The sequence below is a fragment of the Sinohyriopsis cumingii genome, unplaced genomic scaffold (assembly GCF_028554795.1).
Source record: "Sinohyriopsis cumingii isolate HCF-2022 unplaced genomic scaffold, ASM2855479v2 utg001176l, whole genome shotgun sequence".
NCBI classification, from domain to species: domain Eukaryota; kingdom Metazoa; phylum Mollusca; class Bivalvia; order Unionida; family Unionidae; genus Sinohyriopsis; species Sinohyriopsis cumingii.
The window spans coordinates 1321132-1342500 of NW_028315968.1; the positions used below are offsets into that span (position 1 = coordinate 1321132).

The following is a 21369-nucleotide window of genomic DNA, read 5'->3' on the forward strand; positions in this document are numbered from 1 at the left end:
AAATGAGTCACTAAATGTTCTAAGGAATAGCCCAGGCTGCGATGATGCAGAAAATACACACAGTACTGTCCACACACCAAGGAATCTGTGCCTTGTAATTTCACATTATTGAATCGGGTGGTTTGAGCATTTCTTCTCATAAAGTCGATGATATCGTCTTCCAAAGGGGGCAATCCGTACGAATCGAAATATTCCACACATCCTTCTTGAGGAAAGTAGACGGCTACCCAGTGGGTTCCTGGGAGATGACTGTCGTCCGTGTTGATCACGTAAGCTTGATGGTCTTTAGGTTTGCGATGAGGGAGTTCATCTTTAGCACAGACGACAGGATTCCAAGAAGCCGTATACCAACTGTGGTTCAAAAGGTAATAAAGTTCTCAGGTATCCATTTTTTGTTTTTTTTCTTAAGTCATCAATTCGATCCTGACTTTCTGCTTGAAAATGTCTGACAAGTAATCGTTTTCTTCGCCTTGTCTCCCAACTCTGATCCAACAGAGCTTCGATGCGATGGATCTCTTGAGTTGTTAATGGAGGACAATAATGTTCACGCAAGCCTTTATACCACTGTTGTAACACGTCTTCTTCCGAGATGAGACTCCAAGCTTCGTCCAGATATTCGTCCAATTTTTCTTCTTGACTCAGCATTAGCATTTATCGTGTTGAATTTGACTGGGATGATCGTTATTACATCCATAGCAATCTTTCTTGATCAATTCCTTAATTTTTTTTCCGTCAAGACTATAGCATAACAGGAAACTATATGTGATTCTTGTTCTGGCCATCTAGACTTCATCATGATGACTTCTTCGTCTTTGTTTTGGGGTTCTCCTTCCTCAGGATCTTCACATTCCATGTCCAAAGAATCCCTACTATACAAACATTGATAAAAGTCTTCCATGACTTCTAATAGTGTAGAATGACTTCTCTCAAACTGTTGGCTTATCTCGTATTGTCCAATTCAGCATACAGGAGGACGTTCGCCGTATTATCTGCGCGTAGATTTTCTGCAAACTGAAATTCCACACGGATCTGGCCGGATTTTATAGGGTGAAAATGTCACTCGTCGCTGTCTTGACTTACAACTCGTTAGAGAACCGTTTTCGAAAATGGAGTTTCACTGTAACTTTCCCTTTGGAGAAGGGAATATTTTGTCCCAGATCTCCTTTTATAGCAATGTTGACAGTGTCTAAATACGACTTACTGACGGGTAAATAGTGAGGATGTACAAATTCACGGTGTACGTGATAGGTGTTTGCACCTTCCTGGTCATTGTTTGTGGTACTATCCACTTTGAAAGGAATGACACGCAGTAACGGCACAGAGGTGTGTCCCACCACGTTGTACTCCACCACATCGGAATACACAAAGATCAAATTAAGTCCTTGGTTCAGTTCTACCGGGTTTCCAAAAGCTCTGTAAAAATCCATATTACTTTTGATCTTGGGGCTCATATTGTTTGCGACCATTTCTGCATGTCCACCCAAAATTTCAAACAAACTACCATTGAACCTGAGGGATAATGTGTCAGTATCTTGAAATTTGATCACGAGACGATGAGCCACTTTATGGTACTCAATCTTCACACTTTTTTTGACTCTGTTCAGTGCTTTGCCAAAGGCTAAGTTGAACCTGTCCGCAATAGTGTCCACCAAATGTTCACCACTAAAATAATAACCTGAAGGAATTTTCAAGGTGTAGATAATGAAGGCTGGATTGCTGGCTGCTCTTGTGTCCCCTAAAAACCCGATTTTGTTGATTTCTTCCTCCAATTGGGCATTCAGGATTTCCACCTCGAAAGTGTTTTGCTTTTCGGTGATGTTTTTGATTTGTGTTGGATGAATGATTTCCACTAAAGCCACTTCCCAATGGGCTTCGTGATCTAACTGGATGGTCTGAGGTAATTTGACCGTGTAACAGCACAACGTGTTGTTGGGAAACACCTCCATGGAACTGTCACTGGGTAAGGTTAAGTAAAATTGGCTGTTATTGCTCATAATTCCAGAGTTTTGTGGCTCTCCGAGGCGATACTGGAAGTCAGAGGAGTGTATCCGCCCAAAATGGAGTTGTTGTTGGAGTGGTGGCTGGCACTGACACTGGACACAAGGTTCCCGTGGTTCCCGTTCGAGGAGAATTTCAGGGAGGGATTGGGAAGCAGGTAATCGATGTAACTGCTCAATACAATGTTCCACAATTGTTTGTCTCCTTGTTGCAAACTCAGATTGGCGATGGCTGCCCCGATGACACAATACACCACGAAGATTTGGCAGAAAAAGACGATTTGCGTTTTAGGCACACGTTCTCCACACTACACCCACAAGGGTTGTTTTTGTAAATCTTGCAGAGAAGAATTGAGTGAAGGAGTGATCGCAGTAGCTGAATCTGTGTGAAAGGGAATGATGGTCACTTCTTTTTATAGTCGATGACGTGCGAAGCGTCGATCCAAGAATGATAACTGGTCGGATATCCTTTCCAACGTACTTTGACTTCTTTGACGTCGTTTGCCCACTTTACGGTTTCTGCCAGTTAGCACTCCACCCACCCCGAGAACACAAATAACATCTAGTCAACAGCCGACTATACCTAACAAACAACCCGTCCCGGAAAGAGTGGTGGCAAAACAAAGGTCCAATCATCTTAGACAAACGGTATGGCAACCTCAAATGTAATTATCGGAGGCACTACGTTCTTTTCTCACTCCGATACTACAGGCAATCTCAGCTGAAATAACAACCACAACAACAATAACAGCGACAGACACCATAGCGGCGGATTTGAAACTATCTGAAGAATTAGTATCAGAACCAGAAAAAGAAATTGAGGCGGTTGAGGAGGAGGAGGGGGACGCTGACACTCGTTGAAAAGTACACCGAAATGGGGCTAGATCAAGCATTGTATGACGTCAACATAGCAGGGCAGTTTATTAGAGCCATACAATACGTTGCCTACAGATCTCTAGACACCTTTAAACCAAGACCTTCTCAATGGGGCTTAGGGGTCAGAGTTCTTCCCCAATTCTACAGACAAACCTACACTGGATACCCCCTCAGTCAACTGGTAGAAGCCGCTGCTTACATTACCGCCCATCATGGCTACGCATTTCCTGATATCAAGAATCATGTGACTAGGAGTGCGGGAAAGAACGTGAAAGCAAAAGAGAGACGTGTTACCTTCTAACAGAAAAAAACAGACTTTTTTAGGGCTCCAAAAGATTGCTTTTTATTAAATAGGGAACCATATTTGGCTTGGTATCCCTCCTTGACTAAACTATTCTCGAAACAAACTTGACCCATTGGAACACTGCAATAAACTTAACTTTTTAAACCTAACAGTGACCAAACTGGTATATGTCGCTTAGACATAATAATTTAAATAAGATCAGTATGGCTATTTTTATGTACACTAAGAACTAATATTAGACAGATATGTTAGGAAATTTAACAGACTCGTTAGATTTGAACTAATTGCACAGGTGGTTAACACATTATTGGTACTTATTATTGTCGATTAGCAAAAAACAGGACTTGATTTGAAATAAGTACGGGCTAGCGTTTTGGTGAGTACTTAACATCCATGGCTGTCTTGCTGAGCACCTTTTTCCTCCTTTACCACGCTCGGACAGAAAAATGAGTGTGTGGTGAGACAATTCCCACTCATGTGTAAAGCCTTTCAGTCAGGTTGTTAAGGACTAGTTAGTCCTACACCTGAGTGGCTAAATTTAAAAATAGTCTGTGAGTACATAAAAGCCTGGGGGATGAGGCTCTCTTTCATTCCCCAGGAGTAATTAAAAATCACGCGGTGCGTTATTAAACCAGTGATACATGCTCCATTAGAGCGAAAATCACTTTAATTCAAGTAAGCAAGCAAGCAAGTTCGGGTACCGTCTCTAGCACTCTTGATGACACCAACTGTCTGGGTTATTTTCTTTCTTGCAAGCCCCTATGTTCCACTTCTGTTTGTGATAATAACTTGTGATACTTCACATTTCCTAAAGTGGAAATCTTTACAAGCCGTACAAAATACAAAACGTATATGACTTTGGCTTTTGACACTTGCACAGACTCTTCACTTTATAAGTGTCACGAGAAAATTGTATATCCAAGTTTTTACCATTTTCAAAAACACGCACACACTTGCAGCTTGACCAGAAATATGTACATCTTGTTTTGTGGATAAGTCACAGACAAGTCCAAGCATATATAGGTGGTTATGAACGTTAGGAATATCCCCTCATTTTTTCAGGAATATCAAAGCTTGTATGTGCATTTTCCCTTTTCCACTCTATATTAGTGCTTAGATTTGTTCCAAAAAAAAGAAAAAAGAAACGAAATAATTTTGAAGAAAAAAAACAAAAAAAAACAAAAAAAAAACAACTGAATTTTGAATTCAGGTTTCTCTCTGTTTATAATTTTTTTCAAGTTGATGGTGCATGACAGAGTACATTCGCCTACCTTTCCAAAGTGAGAGGCATTTCTTCACATGTCATTGCCTTTGTTAAATTCGGTTTCATTGGTTAGTTATCGTTAATCTTTTATTTTTTTCATGCATTTCTTTTTGATAGAAGATTTAAGGCTTTCTATTGTTGTAACGGTATTTATGTTGTTTAGTCTGTTGATGAAATTATCTATAGCAAAGTGCTTAAGATTTTTCAGCTTTTTTTATTATTTCAAGCCCTACAAAAGGAGACCAAGTTTGTGTTCAAAGACGATTGAAACTCTAAATTACACAGGCGTGACGGAAAAACATCGTTGTGTTTAATCTAATCATGCTTGCCGTATCTCTTTGTGTTTTAGAGGTCATATTTCTTCTTAAGTAAATACATGCATCAATAGACAGACAGATTGGGTCATCATCCCTGAGTTTCACTGTACTTTCGGTTCTTTACTTCATACAAACCCCAAATTTATTGGTTTGAAAAAAAAAGATAACATGCCCCTCAATACTGTAACACGTCTGTTCTGATTCTACCGATGTGAGTGTGAGTGTTTATGTCGAAATGTTTAAGTGAGATATAAAAAATGGTCAGCTTGAAAACGCGAACCAATACTGTGACGCTCAGTATTTTGATGTTGTAAGAGGAAATGGTACAACACACACACACACAAAGAGGGCTTGTAAGTTCACATTTCAGTGTCTGCACTGTAATGGTAACAACGCAAGAACATAGGGATTATTATGCCACACAGTCCTAGAACAAAACAATGCATCACCCGTTGTAAGCCATTTCATTGGCTATACTTATTTTCTTACCGCGTTCGCTTCGAATTGACTTGAGTAGCTATTCAGACAGTGACGAGAATGGCCATGCTTTACTGGGTCTATCCTATAGGCGATTTATATAAAAAAATATTTTTAAAAATTAAACTAATGCACGAACAATCGTACCATGGGCGATCCCATGGAAATTGTGTCCGTCTTATTGTAAAATACATCAACATTTAATTTAACCGTGCAGATCGCTAAATCATACACATTTTGAAAAGTGTTGTGTGACACGGATCGCCATTGTCGTTTGGTGTCTGCTTTCTTCTTCGAAAAGAGATCGTTTCGTCTTGACTATAAAAATTTAATTTGACTAAGTTTTACGCACTACTTGAACTCATACATTTACGTTGTAGGTGTAAGCCGTCGTTCTCAGTTTTCTGGAAGTTCGTTTTTGCGTTTCTCAGATGTGATACTATTTTTTATGGACCGAACGAAATTTCTTTTGGCGTGAATCAGGACTCGTGGTTTTGTGGCAGAAATGGAGAGCATTGATTAAAGCCCAGTTATGTCGTCTTCGAAATCGCTGACACGGATTTGAACTAACACTTCAGGTTTTGTGTGAGGCGATACGGTACATCATTGCCTTTTACTTCCTCAATGAAATCGTTTCATCTTATTGCAAAATTACATTTGACTAGGTTTCATACGCAGCAGGTCTCTGTATATATGGAGAGTGTCTTAGCGTCAGAGTATTCATTCCGCTCTCAAAAGATCAAAGATGGAAGAGTCAGCACAGATCGACCTGCTGGTCAAATATTTGCTAAAGGTCATACGAAAGCATAATTCACATGCGAAAGTGGCAACAAAACTTACTCTTTTGGTCGTTGATTTGATGAGAGTCATACGAAAGTGTGTAAGTGCTAATGACGTTTGCTATATCTGCAAAGGTAAATGGGTATTTGTCTCCAGAATACCTGCTTCGTCTAAGAAAGAGAGACAAAAGTCAATATACCTAATATCGTTGTCAGGAGAAAGGACACTGGAATTCAGAGTGCCCTACGAGAAAAGAGAATAAACAAAAACAAGACGAAACAGAGAAGAGGGATTCAGAAGAAGAAGAAATTGAAGATGATGAAGAACTTGTGCCAGTAAAGACATGGAAATGGAAAAATTGACAATGTGAGCCGATGCGTTGGCCCTGATGTGAAATTTCATACTACCTTCTAAAAGAGAATAGACCAGAAAGAACACGTAAGTGTCTCTTGGTCTTGACATTGAATAATAAGGATGGCGTGTTTTGTTTTCTACTCACACTTTACGAAATTGTGCCCTTTCACCTATCTCTATCCCTCTGGATCATGTTTTAGTTAGAATTGAAATGGAAGGATGTTTTCCTTCACGCACGCTCTTTAGGCATGCAAGTCGGTAAACAATAGTCAGTCTATTCCTCCATTATTTTGTGTCTTGATGTTTCCTAAATCACACACTGATGCCATAAAATAACGGGTTAAATGGGTTTTGTAGTGTTGGGAGTGGGGGGTGGGGTGGGGTGGGGTGTAGGTGTTTGGCAGAGTTGGTCATTGCAGGGGAGGGCTTAGGTGCTTTCAAAAAACTTTTACTTCTTCACTCTGTGTTGATAGTATATTTGGGGTTTGTATGCGTTCGCGTACGTTTGTGTGGATAGTTTATTTGGGGTTTGTATCATCTCCCTTCTGTGTTGATAGTATATTTGGGGTTTGTTTTTTCCTCTTCCCTCTGTATGTGTGTGTGTGTATGTGTGTATGTGTGTGTGTGTGTGTGTTCTGCACGCGTACGTTGTGTGGGTGTGTGTATTGGTCTCTGTTTGTCCGTATAAAACTCACTTTATCCCTATCAGATACACTCTACCTACCTACCTACAGTAGCGCGTATTCAGGTCAGCCACTTGCAACACTGTTGATATTTATCCCTAGTGTTCAGTACAGTGACGTCACTGACGCTGGAAATTTCGAGACTATAAATATCGACTTGGGGATTTCCACATTTTGTAGCTATACATATATACTAGAATTCATAAACAGGAACGTCACTCAAGCTGAGGCTATAAAAAGATAGTGGGATTTTCCAAAGGAAAAACCCACAAGTTGGAGCTATAAATAGATAGTGGGATTTCATAGGAATTTCAGCTGATTATAGATACATAGGTATTTATCCACGATCGTCACAGAAGTTGATATTGTAAGTAGTTACTAATTTTATCTATTTTATAGTGTGTGTGTTTATGTGTGTGTGTGTGTGTGTGAGTATGTCTGCGCGCGTACGTTGTGTGTGTGTGTGTGTGTGTGTGTGTGAGTATGTCGGCGCGCGTACGTTGTGTGTGTGTGTGTGTTTGTGTGTTTGTGTGTGTGTGTGTGTGTGTGTGTGTGCGCGCGTACGTTGTGTGTGTCTATTGGTCTCTGTTTGTCCGTATAAAACTCACTTTATCCCTATCAGATACACTCTACCTACCTACCTACAGTAGCGCGTATTCAGGTCAGCCACTTGCAACACTGTTGATATTTATCCCTAGTGTTCAGTACAGTGACGTCACTGACGCTGGAAATTTCGAGACTATAAATATCGACTTGGGGATTTCCACATTTTGTAGCTATACATATATACTAGAATTCATAAACAGGAACGTCACTCAAGCTGAGGCTATAAAAAGATAGTGGGATTTTCCAAAGGAAAAACCCACAAGTTGGAGCTATAAATAGATAGTGGGATTTCATAGGAATTTCAGCTGATTATAGATACATAGGTATTTATCCACGATCGTCACAGATGTTGATATTGTAAGTAGTTACTAATTTTATCTATTTTATAGTGTGTGTGTTTATGTGTGTGTGTGTGTGTGTGAGTATGTCTGCGCGCGTACGTTGTGTGTGTGTGTGTGTGTGTATGTGTGTGTGTGTGAGTATGTCGGCGCGCGTACGTTGTGTGTGTGTGTGTGTTTGTGTGTTTGTGTGTGTGTGTGTGTGCGCGCGTACGTTGTGTGTGTCTATTGGTCTCTGTTTGTCCGTATAAAACTCACTTTATCCCTATCAGATACACTCTACCTACCTACCTACAGTAGCGCGTATTCAGGTCAGCCACTTGCAACACTGTTGATATTTATCCCTAGTGTTCAGTACAGTGACGTCACTGACGCTGGAAATTTCGAGACTATAAATATCGACTTGGGGATTTCCACATTTTGTAGCTATACATATATACTAGAATTCATAAACAGGAACGTCACTCAAGCTGAGGCTATAAAAAGATAGTGGGATTTTCCAAAGGAAAAACCCACAAGTTGGAGCTATAAATAGATAGTGGGATTTCATAGGAATTTCAGCTGATTATAGATACATAGGTATTTATCGACGATCGTCACAAAATGGAACGAAAAAATTGAAAAAGAAGAAAATGAGAAGAGGAAGAAAGAAGAGGAGGAGGAAGAGAAGAAAGAAGAGGAAGAGAAGAAAGAAGAGGAGGAGAAAAAAAGAAGAAAAAGAGTGTAGGAGATAAAATAAGAACTTGGTGGAGAAAAAGAAGAAATTAGAAGCAGAAGAAAACCCAAAGGCCCTTTTCAGGGCCCCCATATTTCTCGAAAAGAGATAGTCTTTCCATTGCCTACCCCTTTTTTAAAAAAATTTTTTTAAAATTTAAAAAAAAAAAATCCCATGTTAAATTCCCCTTGTCCGTAGAGTGACCCACGATTTATTGCCATGTTAAATTTCCCTTGTCCGTAGAGTGACCCACGATTTATTGCCATGTTAAATTCCCCTTGTCCGTAGAGTGACCCACGATTTTTCGCCATGTTAAATTTCCATTGTCCGTAGAGTGACCCAGGGGTCCCTGTAATGCTAATTCCCATTGTCCGTAGGGTGACCCCTTTCACTACTTATATATATATATATATATATAATCCACCGTATATCCAAGCGTGGTTTAAATGTTAACTTACATACATAAACTCGCCTCTGTTCACAGAATTATTGGGACATAAATGGGCCTCTTAACTGACAGAACGTTAACGAACCACAACGTCTTTACGCAGTATATATGGGATGCAAGTCCGACTCAGAAAGGAATTTGTTTACGTCTTCTGTGCAGTCTACTATTCCAGTCAAATACTGTAAATATCCGGTCACAAATGCATTGCAGTAAATGTGGAAATTTCTGTATCCAGTAAACATATTTCATATACAAATCACAACAATGTAACGTTTAGTTCTGCAAGTGACATTTTAGGGTAAATATGTACTCTAGGAAGGACTACTGTTTACCGTATCAATGTGGCATCACATAGCATTAATCTTTCTGTTTTGAAAAAATGATTTTGTCGTTATAAAATGTTCATATCATATCATATCATATCATATCATATCATATCACATCATATCATATCACATCACATCACATATCACACATATTATGTCGTGTCGTGTCACGTCACGTCACATCACATCACGTCACGTCACATCACATCACATCACATCACATCTAATCATATCATATCATATCATATCATATCACATCACATTACATCACATAAATTCACATCACATCATATCACATCACATCACATAATATCATATCATATCATATCATATCATATCATAATCATATCATATCATATCATAACCGCCTCTAACAGTGAATGAGGTTATTTTGTGCTAGGAAATTGAAGTAAAGTACAAAAGGACGCAACACAGCAGCCAACCCAGCCTGTTCTACACGCCATTCGTAAAGGGCAAAACACGGTAACCTACCCATCCTGTTCTACACGCAATTCGAAACAACACCTTTCTACTCGTGAGTTTTGCAGCTGATATCTGAACCATAGAGACGGAAAAAAAGAATAAATATTATTGCTTTATGGGGTATATAATGTTAACAGACTTCAACCTAAAGCGATATAAACGTTTTAAACACATTCGGATAAACGACGTAAAATGCTCGTATAAAGAATGAAAATCGAAATTAAAGAGTTTGTCTTGTGATGACTGAAAAAGGAGGTAAAAGTTTAAAAGGTTTGCGATTCAGTATATTTACCCTTTCATTTCTGCGCTCCATAATAGAGTCGGTTCTCAAATAAAGTTAACAGTCTTATATGAGGAAGTAAATCACTAGCTATCCAAACCATGCTGACAAATATCAAAACTGTATGAAGAAGTAAATCACTAGCTATCCACACCATGCTGACAAATATCAAAACTGCATGAAGAAGTAAATCGCTAGCTATCCAAACCATGCTGACAAATATCAAAACTGCATGAAGAAGTAAATCACTAGCTATCCACACCATACTGACAAATATCAAAACTGTATGAAGTAAATCACTAGCTTTCCACACCATGCTGACAAATATCAAAACTGTATGAAGAAGTAAATCACTAGCTATTCAAACCATGCTGATAAATATCAAAACTGTATGAAGAAGTAAATCACTAGCTATCCAAACCATGCTGACAAATATCAAAACTGCATGAAGAAGTAAATCACTAGCTATCCACACCATACTGACAAATATCAAAACTGTATGAAGAAGCAAATCACTAGCTATCCAAACCATGCTGACAAATATCAAAACTGTATGAAGAAGTAAATCACTAGCTACCCACACCATGCTGACAAATATCAAAACTGTATGAAGAAGTAAATCACTAGCTATCCACACCATGTTGACAAATATCAAAACTGTATGAAGAAGTAAATCACTAGCTTTCCACACCATACTGACAAATATCAAAACTGTATGAAGAAGTAAATCACTAGCTACCCACAATATGCTGACAAATATCAAAACTGTATGAAGAAGTAAATCACTAGCTATTCAAACCATGCTGACAAATATCAAAACTGTATGAAGAAGTAAATCACTAGCTATCCACACCATGCTGACAAATATCAAAACTGTATGAAGAAGTAAATCACTAGCTATCCACACCATACTGACAAATATCAAAACTGTATGAAGAAGTAAATCACTAGCTACCCACAATATGCTGACAAATATCAAAACTGTATGAAGAAGTAAATCACTAGCTATCCACACCATACTGACAAATATCAAAACTGTATGAAGAAGTAAATCACTAGCTATTCAAACCATGCTGACAAATATCAAAACTGTATGAAGAAGTAAATCACTAGCTATCCACACCATGCTGACAAATATCAAAACTGTATGAAGAAGTAAATCACTAGCTTTCCACATCATGCTGACAAATATCAAAACGGTATGAAGAAGTAAATCACTAGCTTTCCACACCATACTGACAAATATCAAAACTGTATGAAGAAGTAAATCACTAGCTACCCACAATATGCTGACAAATATCAAAACTGTATGAAGAAGTAAATCACTAGCTACCCATAATATGCTGACAAATATCAAAACTGTATGAAGAAGTAAATCACTAGCTACCCACAATATGCTGACAAATATCAAAACTGTATGAAGAAGTAAATCACTAGCTACCCACAATATGCTGACAAATATCAAAACTGTATGAAGAAGTAAATCACTAGCTATTCAAACCATGCTGACAAATATCAAAACTGTATGAAGAAGTAAATCACTAGCTTTCCACACCATGCTGACAAATATCAAAACGGTATGAAGAAGTAAATCACTAGCTTTCCACACCATACTGACAAATATCAAAACTGTATGAAGAAGTAAATCACTAGCTACCCACAATATGCTGACAAATATCAAAACTGTATGAAGAAGTAAATCACTAGCTACCCATAATATGCTGACAAATATCAAAACTGTATGAAGAAGTAAATCACTAGCTACCCACAATATGCTGACAAATATCAAAACTGTATGAAGAAGTGAATCACTAGCTACCCACAATATGCTGACAAATATCAAAACTGTATGAAGAAGTAAATCACTAGCTATTCAAACCATGCTGACAAATATCAAAACTGTATGAAGAAGTAAATCACTAGCTATCCACACCATGCTGACAAATATCAAAACTGTATGAAGAAGTAAATCACTAGCTACCCACAATATGCTGACAAATATCAAAACTGTATGAAGAAGTAAATCACTAGCTATCCACACCATGCTGACAAATATCAAAACTGTATGAAGAAGTAAATCAATAGCTATTCAAACCATGCTGACAAATATCAAAACTGTATGAAGAAGTAAATCACTAGCTATCCACACCATGCTGACAAATATCAAAACTGTATGAAGAAGTAAATCACTAGCTATCTAAACCATGCTGACAAATATCAATACTGAAACCTAAGTGGAGAGCTGATGAATGCCAAGAGAAACTCATGACAGTTGGCCATATGTTAATGTTGATAATGATCATAAAATGATTCAAGAATATTAAATGAGGCATACAAACAAATTTACTTTAGTAATGTTTAGTTGCGAGATGCACATTCATTGCTACCGTTTAGAAATTTCAAGGAGCTCACATTTATGGAACATATGCGGTAGCTAATGTCCTCAGTAGATCATTCAGTATAAACACTGAAAGGAGGTTGATATGTTGGCTTCATTAATATCATTAAATCGAAACTGTTATCCTCAGAGTGTATCCAAAGTCAAAACTGTACACAATTTCATTTCATAAGGGGGGGGGGGGCGGGAGTATGATTTAGACTTTTAACGTAGTTTGAAAAAAATTCAATTATATTGCTATGGTGTCTGCAGCGTACCAGTTTCCAGTGTTGTCTAGCACTGGGGCATTATGATTTCAAAATATCTTAACATGCTCTCGTTCCAAGTCACTAAAACCACATATGCCACCATTGTTACCGAATCAAATGTTTAAACATGTTTTAAACAGAGAAAATACAGTTACAAGTTTTCTCATAAATGAGCATAATTTCCTCAACTATATTTTTCAGTTCACGTTTGCATAGAAGAAGGCAGTCAGATTTAATTACTTAGGCAATGAAAATGTTGATACAACTTCAGATAGAAAATAACTATAGTAAGCGATTAAATCATTTTAGTGATATACGACAGCCTGGTACAATTTGCCAAGCAATTCAAGTCTGGCTCATCGGTGAGAACACCAGGATTACCGATTGATCTCACAGTATATCCCTCGTTTTATTTCACTGATGATCTTACAGGAGATATTATTTTTTACGCTATAAATATTTTTATCTTTGACGAATCACTTAAACAAAAAAGATAAAGTAAGCAGACATACATTTTTTAAAACCTCCACAAAATGGCTATAATGCTTGGCATATGAATTTTATACAATATTGAATAATCTAACATAATTAAATTCTATCAATTATTGGAATTGTCCTATACTAACCTGTGGAATCCGAAATAGCTTCAGCAAGTTTGCCACCTGTATGGAAGTAACACTAGATGGGGCTCCTATCACGCCAGGTATGATCTCAAGATTCATTTCGGGGTCACTGCCATCTCGACATCTGTATTCAGAACCACCAATGCTGGCAATTGAACCTGCGACGTACAAGACAAACATTTAAACAGGAAAATACTTTTTTTAAAATTATATATTAGACTTGCTCTCGAATCAAAGCTTTGAAGATTAAAAACACTCTCGAAAACAAACACCGTCATTTTGGTATTTTCACGTCACTTTCATATAAATATTAGTGACTTAAGAGAGCAGTATAATTGTGATGACCTCATGTGTCGCATTTGTGTCATTTGGTAAACTAATTGATCATATCTGACCAAAAGGCAAGCCCGATTCGGCAATGCATCTCAGTGTTGCATAAATAATGTCAGGAACGGAATGGAATATGGCCTCACAGAGACACGATCGAATTTCTTCAGAAAAAAAACATAACTATCCATGTCTGAAATGTACAGCAATTTCCATTTATTGTTCTCGGTCACATAGTGCTCGTTTTGTTGCAACTGGTATAACTTATAAACGTACATGCAACGAAAATTCTCATGGGAAAACTCGTATTTTCACGTGTGAAAATATAAGGAGATATTTTTCACATTTGAAAATATAGGAGTTAATAATATCAAAATTATTTCGCCAGTGACTTTGTATAGTTCACACTAAAGTATATATAATATATAGATCTTATATTAATTTGCCACTTTTGATTGCAAGCATTATAGAATATACTACGATAACCTAAACAAGATGCAAATTTACACGTTATATTGAATTACTATATACAGCTGACAAAGAACTTTGAGATAAGCACCATCGTCAAAGCGATGGCATGATGGATAAAACATGGGTTTGAAGAAGGAATATATAATATATTTGATGTGAGTAAGCGGAAATATATCTGTATCATTGAAACATTGCTATCAAATTAAGTCACAAAAATTATAGCAGAGATGCCCAAGTCATGTAAGGAACTAATCAGATTAGATCAAATTTCAACTGCCTTTCATGGAGCAGGTTGTTTACTTGAAATAGTCAAACTTTATTTTACGATTTTACGTTTTGCCCATCTTGGTCTAGAATACTTTGTGATTCGATGTTTATTTATTATTACTCCAGAATGAAACCCTTATCCTTATTTCTTGCTTTTTCATATCGATTGTCGTATTTAGATTAAACACTTCATACCCATTTATTCAAGCACTTCATGATCTCATCATGCTGTTTGCGTAGTATTTATGCCCATTTATTCAAACACGTTATGATCTCAGCATACTGTTTCTATAGTATTTATATTTTCTATTTTGTGTCTTGTCCTCTTTCAAACAGGAACAAATATAAAAGTGGAAACCCTTGTCCTCCTGACACATATGTTTATTTGTAATTATGCCACCGAGTTTATTAAAAGCTTGTATGTAATATCACGCTAAAACGTCACATACCATATGTACTCGCTAATAAGCTGAATCAAACTTGAAACAACAACGATCCTGATCTGACGTAGCATAAGGCGCCTGCAGATCAGACTCTGTGTTGTTTGTTCTCCTGTGCAATTCTCAAAAATTTCAGAGACCCATGTCTGCTGGCACATTATGTGAGGGCAGATCAGGATCTGTGCAATTTACAGCTGGACTCGACTTATAAGTGAGTAGAAACAGAAATCAAAGGTAAAAATTTTCAAGTGTCAAATATGTTCTTAATAGAATACATTAAACTATATTGAATGTAACAAACGATGAAAAACTGTATCATGTGATAACAAATGTGTATGTTATATATTACTTTATGCAAAGTTTATGTTACAGTAATGCTTAATTGCATTATATTATTTCTTAAGGTTAGAAAAAAATACAAATTAAAACGATATTTCTGTCGTGATGTCAAGTAGTGGCTAATATTTGAAAAATGCATTGACTTATCAATTAATTCCCGTTCCAATGAGCACTGTATTAATTATCCGTATAAAATTTCATAATTTAGTCGGTATCGAATTTTTCCTCGGTCATATAGGTCAGGCGATGAGCCCAATTGTGCGGATCTAACACCCACTGGTTACTCCATCAAGTCGTTCCCCCGTAATTCTGGCGGGTGTAATTGCTGTCATCACAAAGAACTCCATCATAAAACGTCTTAACCACACCACAACATTCAATTTCGACCACACATCGTTTGAACTAGTCCAAACCACACTCACACTGGAGCAAAGGTCGGTAAGTTATTCCTGCCTATACCACCCTCCTTCTAGTAGAAAAGAAAGCTTACTGACTCTCTCTTTTTGGAGCAGTTTCCGAATCTCCTGGACCATGGAAATTCGATAGGTGGCGACCTGATTATTCTTGGAGATTTCAACTTTCACTTTGACTGTCCCAGAAACCCAAACACATCAAAACTCATAGATTACATTAATGTTTTCAACCTCAAACAGTCAGTTAACCAACCCACTCATAAACATGGTCACATTTTAGACTGGATTCTTCATAGACCTGATGATAACATTCTACGGTCCTCCCTGGTATCCCATGACCTTGCATCATATCACCTCTGCATTGTATGCCATCTTGACGTATCAGTCCCTAACCCTCCACCTTTATCTGCTACTAAGAGAAATCTACGTATGATAAATAGAACCAAACTAATGCACGACATCCAAGCTAACCTAACAACTTGCTTACCTCCTACCGCAGAACAACTTGATAACTGCCTGTATTCATTGCTTGACAAATATGCACCAGCTACCAAATGCAGAGTATCAGTTCAAAAGTGTTCTCCATGGTATAGCAGTGTTAGGGACCAGCTTCGCGCTGCTAAAAGATACCGCCGTAAAGCTGAGAGGCTTTGGCTTTCCACCAGACTTACTATTCATAAGCAAATTTATGAAGCCGCTAAGAAGAATGTCACAAATATAGTCCATGCAGCGAAATCAGCCCACTACACTACTAAGATCATGGAAAGTTCCAGCTGCAAAGAGCTCTTCGAGATTAAGAACAAGCTAATGTCAAGGAACAAATCTACACCACTTCCAACTACCTTCTCTCCAATCGACCTTCCGGACATGTTTGCAAGTTTCTTCCGTGAAAAAGTACAAACTATTAGAGATAAGCTTGACACCACACTTTCAATTGACTCGTCGTCACCATACAGCTGGGATACAGAATTTGAGTGGCAACCATTAGCATCAGTTGAACCTGTCTCTATGGATTTTGTACGTACAATCCTGATGAAGAGTGCACCAAAGTCATGTGAACTTGATCCAATTCCAACATCACTGCTGCTTGAGTGCTTAGATCCAGTATTGCCTTCACTAATTGATGTTATTAATAACTCTTCCTCATCCGGGGAATTCCCATCATTTTTCAAAACTGCCATTGTAAAGCATCTGCTTAAGAAACCAACACTAGACCATAACGATTTCAAAGACTACTTCCCAGTTTCTAATCTCCCATTCATATCAGAAATCTTAGAAAAGGTTGTTCTATCCCAGCTTGTATCTCATCTACATTTCAAACAGTCTTGTTTAGCAATGTACAGTCTGCATATCTCCCTTGCCACAGTACTGAAACTACTCTTCTAAAAGTAGTTAATGGCATTATCTCTGCGTTGGATAGCGGAAAGTGTACAGTCCTCACCCTCCTTGATTTATCTGCAGCATTTGGTACAATAGACCATGATATACTACTTTACCGTCTCCAGCATGTATTTGGCATTCATGATACAGCCTTACTGTGGTTCAAGTCCTACTTGGTCAACAGGGCACAAATTGAATCTGCAAATGGAATACACTCTAGCCCTGTTGATCTATGTTGTAGTGTTCCACATGGGTCTGTTCTTGGACCTGTTCTCTTCATTCTGTACACTCAGTCGCTCTCAAGTGTCATAAATCATCATTCAGTGTCTCGCCAATTGTACGTTGATGACATCCAAATATACAAATCTAGCCACCCTACTGAAGTTGATGCTACCATCCATGAACATATGTAAGGCTGCATATCTTTAGCTGAGACGCATCAGCTCAATTCGCAAATATCTTTCAGTTGATGCCACTAAAACACTTGTGCGTTCATTAGTACTTTCAAGACAGGACTATTGTAACTCAGTTATGTCTGGTTCATCTTAATATCTGCTCCAGAAACTTTAAAAAGTTCAAAACACAGCCGCTCGGATCATACTTAGAGTACCACGATCAGAGCACACCTCCCCGCTGCTCTGTACCCTACACTGGCTCTCCATTCGATCCAGAATCAAACACAAACTTTGTTCTCTGTGATACGTTTCACTGTCGGACTCTAGTCCAACATACCTATCTGACCTCATCCATGTGTACACACGAGCAAGATACTTACGCTCCTCTTCTGACTATTGTATACTCATTATTCTCCCTATGAAAACAAAGTCATATGGACAGCGTTCTTCTGCATGTCAGTGTCCAGCAACGTGGAATGAATTGCCCACTGAACATAGACACAAAGACACAGTGATCACATTCAAGAGTGCTCTCAAAACTCACATATTTCGACTGCAACAACAAACTTAAAGACCTAATAATGTTTCCTACCTTAAATATTCTCAGCATGTTTTTTAATGTTTTCTAATTTCATGGTGTTTGGTTTTGAAATCATATCATTATATGTTTTTTTAAATATCTTATAGGTGTTGTCTAATGTTGTAAAGCGCTTAGAGCTTCTAAAGATTAGGCGTGATACAAAGTCCTCATTATTATCATTATTATTATCATTATTATTATTATTATTATTATTATTATTATTATATAGTACTCCAGAAATGTATTTGTCGCGATGAAATGATATTATAGAATCATTAGTCTAATATACTGCGAATAACCCTAGCATTCTTGCCATGGAAAACGTTAGACCAGTGTATCATCAGGTAGCATTCATCGGCTGTCAATCAAGAGTTTCTACAACGACATATGCGCAGTAAGATTTCCTTCGAAACAATATCGGGTTACACATTATTATTAGAATACAGTTATTAAATCACATGTTTTTAATTAAATATTGAGAACGAAATGGCTACCTTTGCAGACATAAAGGAAACGTGATTTTTCAAATGTGATTAGTGAAGGTTAATGTGAAAAAAATCATGGTTCGAATACGAGTGCTTTTAGTTTAGCATTTATTTCGGATACTAAAGCTTCTAACATAGCATATAATGTGCATGATACAGCGTGGTCAAGCACGTGCATGATACAGAGTGGTCAAGCATGTGCATGATACAGAGTGGTCAATTTACGTTATTGGTGAATCTATATCTTTAACAATATTGAAAGAGCTGCATGGCATTCACGCACGAGCACTTCAAGACCAGTACGATTGCTTAATCTACCTTTTTCAACGAATTACATTGGGATAATTAGGGATCAAAATCCAAATGCGAGTAAAGCACAATTCCCTTATCAACGTGAATGCATACAATGACTGGATTTGTATCAATCGGATTGAAACCGAGATCTCCCGCATAATGGAGACAGGAATAAGGGGTCACGTTTTTCTGACCTTCAGAATGACCAATTAGATTACAGCTTTCACATTTATGAACGACAGAAACATATTTCTACCATAACGCTTGTCTGACACAATTTGCAACATTTTATATGATAAGCTACTAAAATAAGTGCACAACTAATTCCGAAGATCACCACAACATGAAACATTATCGATTCACGGTATATCTACTTGTTAGAGATATATATCGATATTAATCAGATCTATTTCGTATTTCGTACTGAACAACGCTAATTGAACACCTATAAAGTGGATCTGTAAAGACTTGTTCTGACACCTAACTGGCCTGGTTAATGACATTTTGGAGAGAATAAAGGACCTTCTTCATTTATGATTATTCTCAGCATGGTGTAATGGTTTACATGTGTATAGTCTTATGTAAATTGTTTATGCTATAATAAACAGTAACACAAGAAAGAGTGAAAGCAAGAAGCTTTGAAAAAATACAATAATTTACTTATTTAAAATTTCTGTAAAAATGAAAAAAATATGAACTTACAGTTTATATAGAATCAGATCCAAAATAATACAAAAATAATCCAAGAATAACATTTTTGAAGTCCAATAACAAAATGTTCTACTGATTTCAAGTTCGAATCCCGAAGAAGAATCAAAGATGGAAGACGATGACGTATGCTGTAATATGTAGTGTTGAAGTCTACAGTTCCTTGCAGAAACAAGAATTATCACTCCTGGTTTAGATAGCTGAATAAATATTTATATAAAAAAATGTGTTTATAAAACAAAATATCCTTATTCAACAATTTTACACGAGAACACGTATTTTTCCAGAAAAATAACATAATTAATCCTTTTGAATCCAAGTTATTTGAAATTATTCCAATTCAAGTAATTTGAAATAACTCCAAACAGCACAACATACAATTTCCAGTGTAACAACCCAGCTTCTACTGAGAAAATCTGTCCGTAACAGAGGTAATATCGTATCTTAAAACATAAACAAGGAATCACGTGATCATCTTATCGAAGCTTATAGAAACTATGTTCTTGTTAAAGATCAAAGTCTACCCAGTGTGGCCCTGACGAGCACCAATCATTTTACCCTAAGAAATAAACAATAAAATAAATTGTTTACATCTTAAACACGAAGTACAATCATGACCTCTACAATAACCAATCTTTTTTAAATAAAATAGAACTTATTTACGGGGATGCTACAAATTTGGAACCAAGGTCAGGATTTAGATCAACACCTAGTGTTTACAAAACGAACAGCAAATGTCAATCCATTTTCTGGAAAAAGTATCATTTCTAGTGAATAAATTTACATTACAATAGCATGTAATATAAAAAAAATGTAAACTAACAAACAATTAAATTGAAATAAACATATATTAAATCAGATGTAATTAAATAAAATTTGCATAACAATATATTTGTAAAGGAGTTTAAAAGTGGTTACAGAAGGTCTTTAAAAATAAATAATTTAAAAACTTATTTTATGGTGATTGCGGAAGTATAGCAGTTCTATATTATCCCCAATAATAAGTTCACTTCAATAAAAAAAAGCATGCAAGTTTGACACTGGATTCTGTACATAAGTAATTAGTCTGTGTTTAATGGCATAAGTAATTAGTCTGTGTTTAATTACATAAGTAATTGGTCTGTGTTTTACTGAATATTAATCAAATTTGATGTGAATAGTTCATGCGCATACATTGCAGATAGAGCTTAAAATAAATAGGAAAGAAAAGCCAAGAAAACTAAAAAGTATACTTTGCCACTCATGGTGATATCTGTATCAAAAGTAAGTGCTATTTCGGATTTAATTCCCATGTTCTAGGGATTAAGACGAATTATTAAAATTGTTTGCTTTTGGTTTGTTTGTTTGTTTGTTGGTTGACTTGTTTGTTTTCATTACCTATTTATGTCTTGTTTACAATTATTTTTTCTATCATTAGTTACACAGAAAAGGCAATGTGGATTAAAATAAAACACAAAAGCATAAAACAATGATTCGATACACCAGACGGATCGCCAAAGCATCGTCAACCTCGACACTTCATAAACATTATTATTTTTCACTTTATATTTGCCGGTGACATACCCGTTCTGTATGTTATCACTTTAAGTTAGCAATAAGAACTAAACTATATAACAATATAAATAAACCTAAAAAAGGAAATGAAATTAGACGGTGCTTAAAATTCAATTAAAAATATACTATGTCATAATGACAATTTTCTAAATATCAACAGTTACGCACAGCTATTTAATGACGAGTTAGTTTTTTAAAC

The 21369-nt window shown here is 36.8% G+C and overlaps 1 protein-coding gene across 1 annotated transcript in view; it reads right to left on the bottom strand.

The window, feature by feature from the left end:
• Positions 1-21369, bottom strand: part of LOC149772761 (metabotropic glutamate receptor 3-like) — a 119566-nt gene that overhangs the window by 60080 nt on the left and 38117 nt on the right. Inside the window, exon 2 of the mRNA XM_089947311.1 lies at positions 13521-13675. Within this exon, the coding sequence (XP_089803437.1) occupies positions 13521-13675 (155 nt within the window). The remainder of the gene's footprint in view (positions 1-13520; positions 13676-21369) is intronic.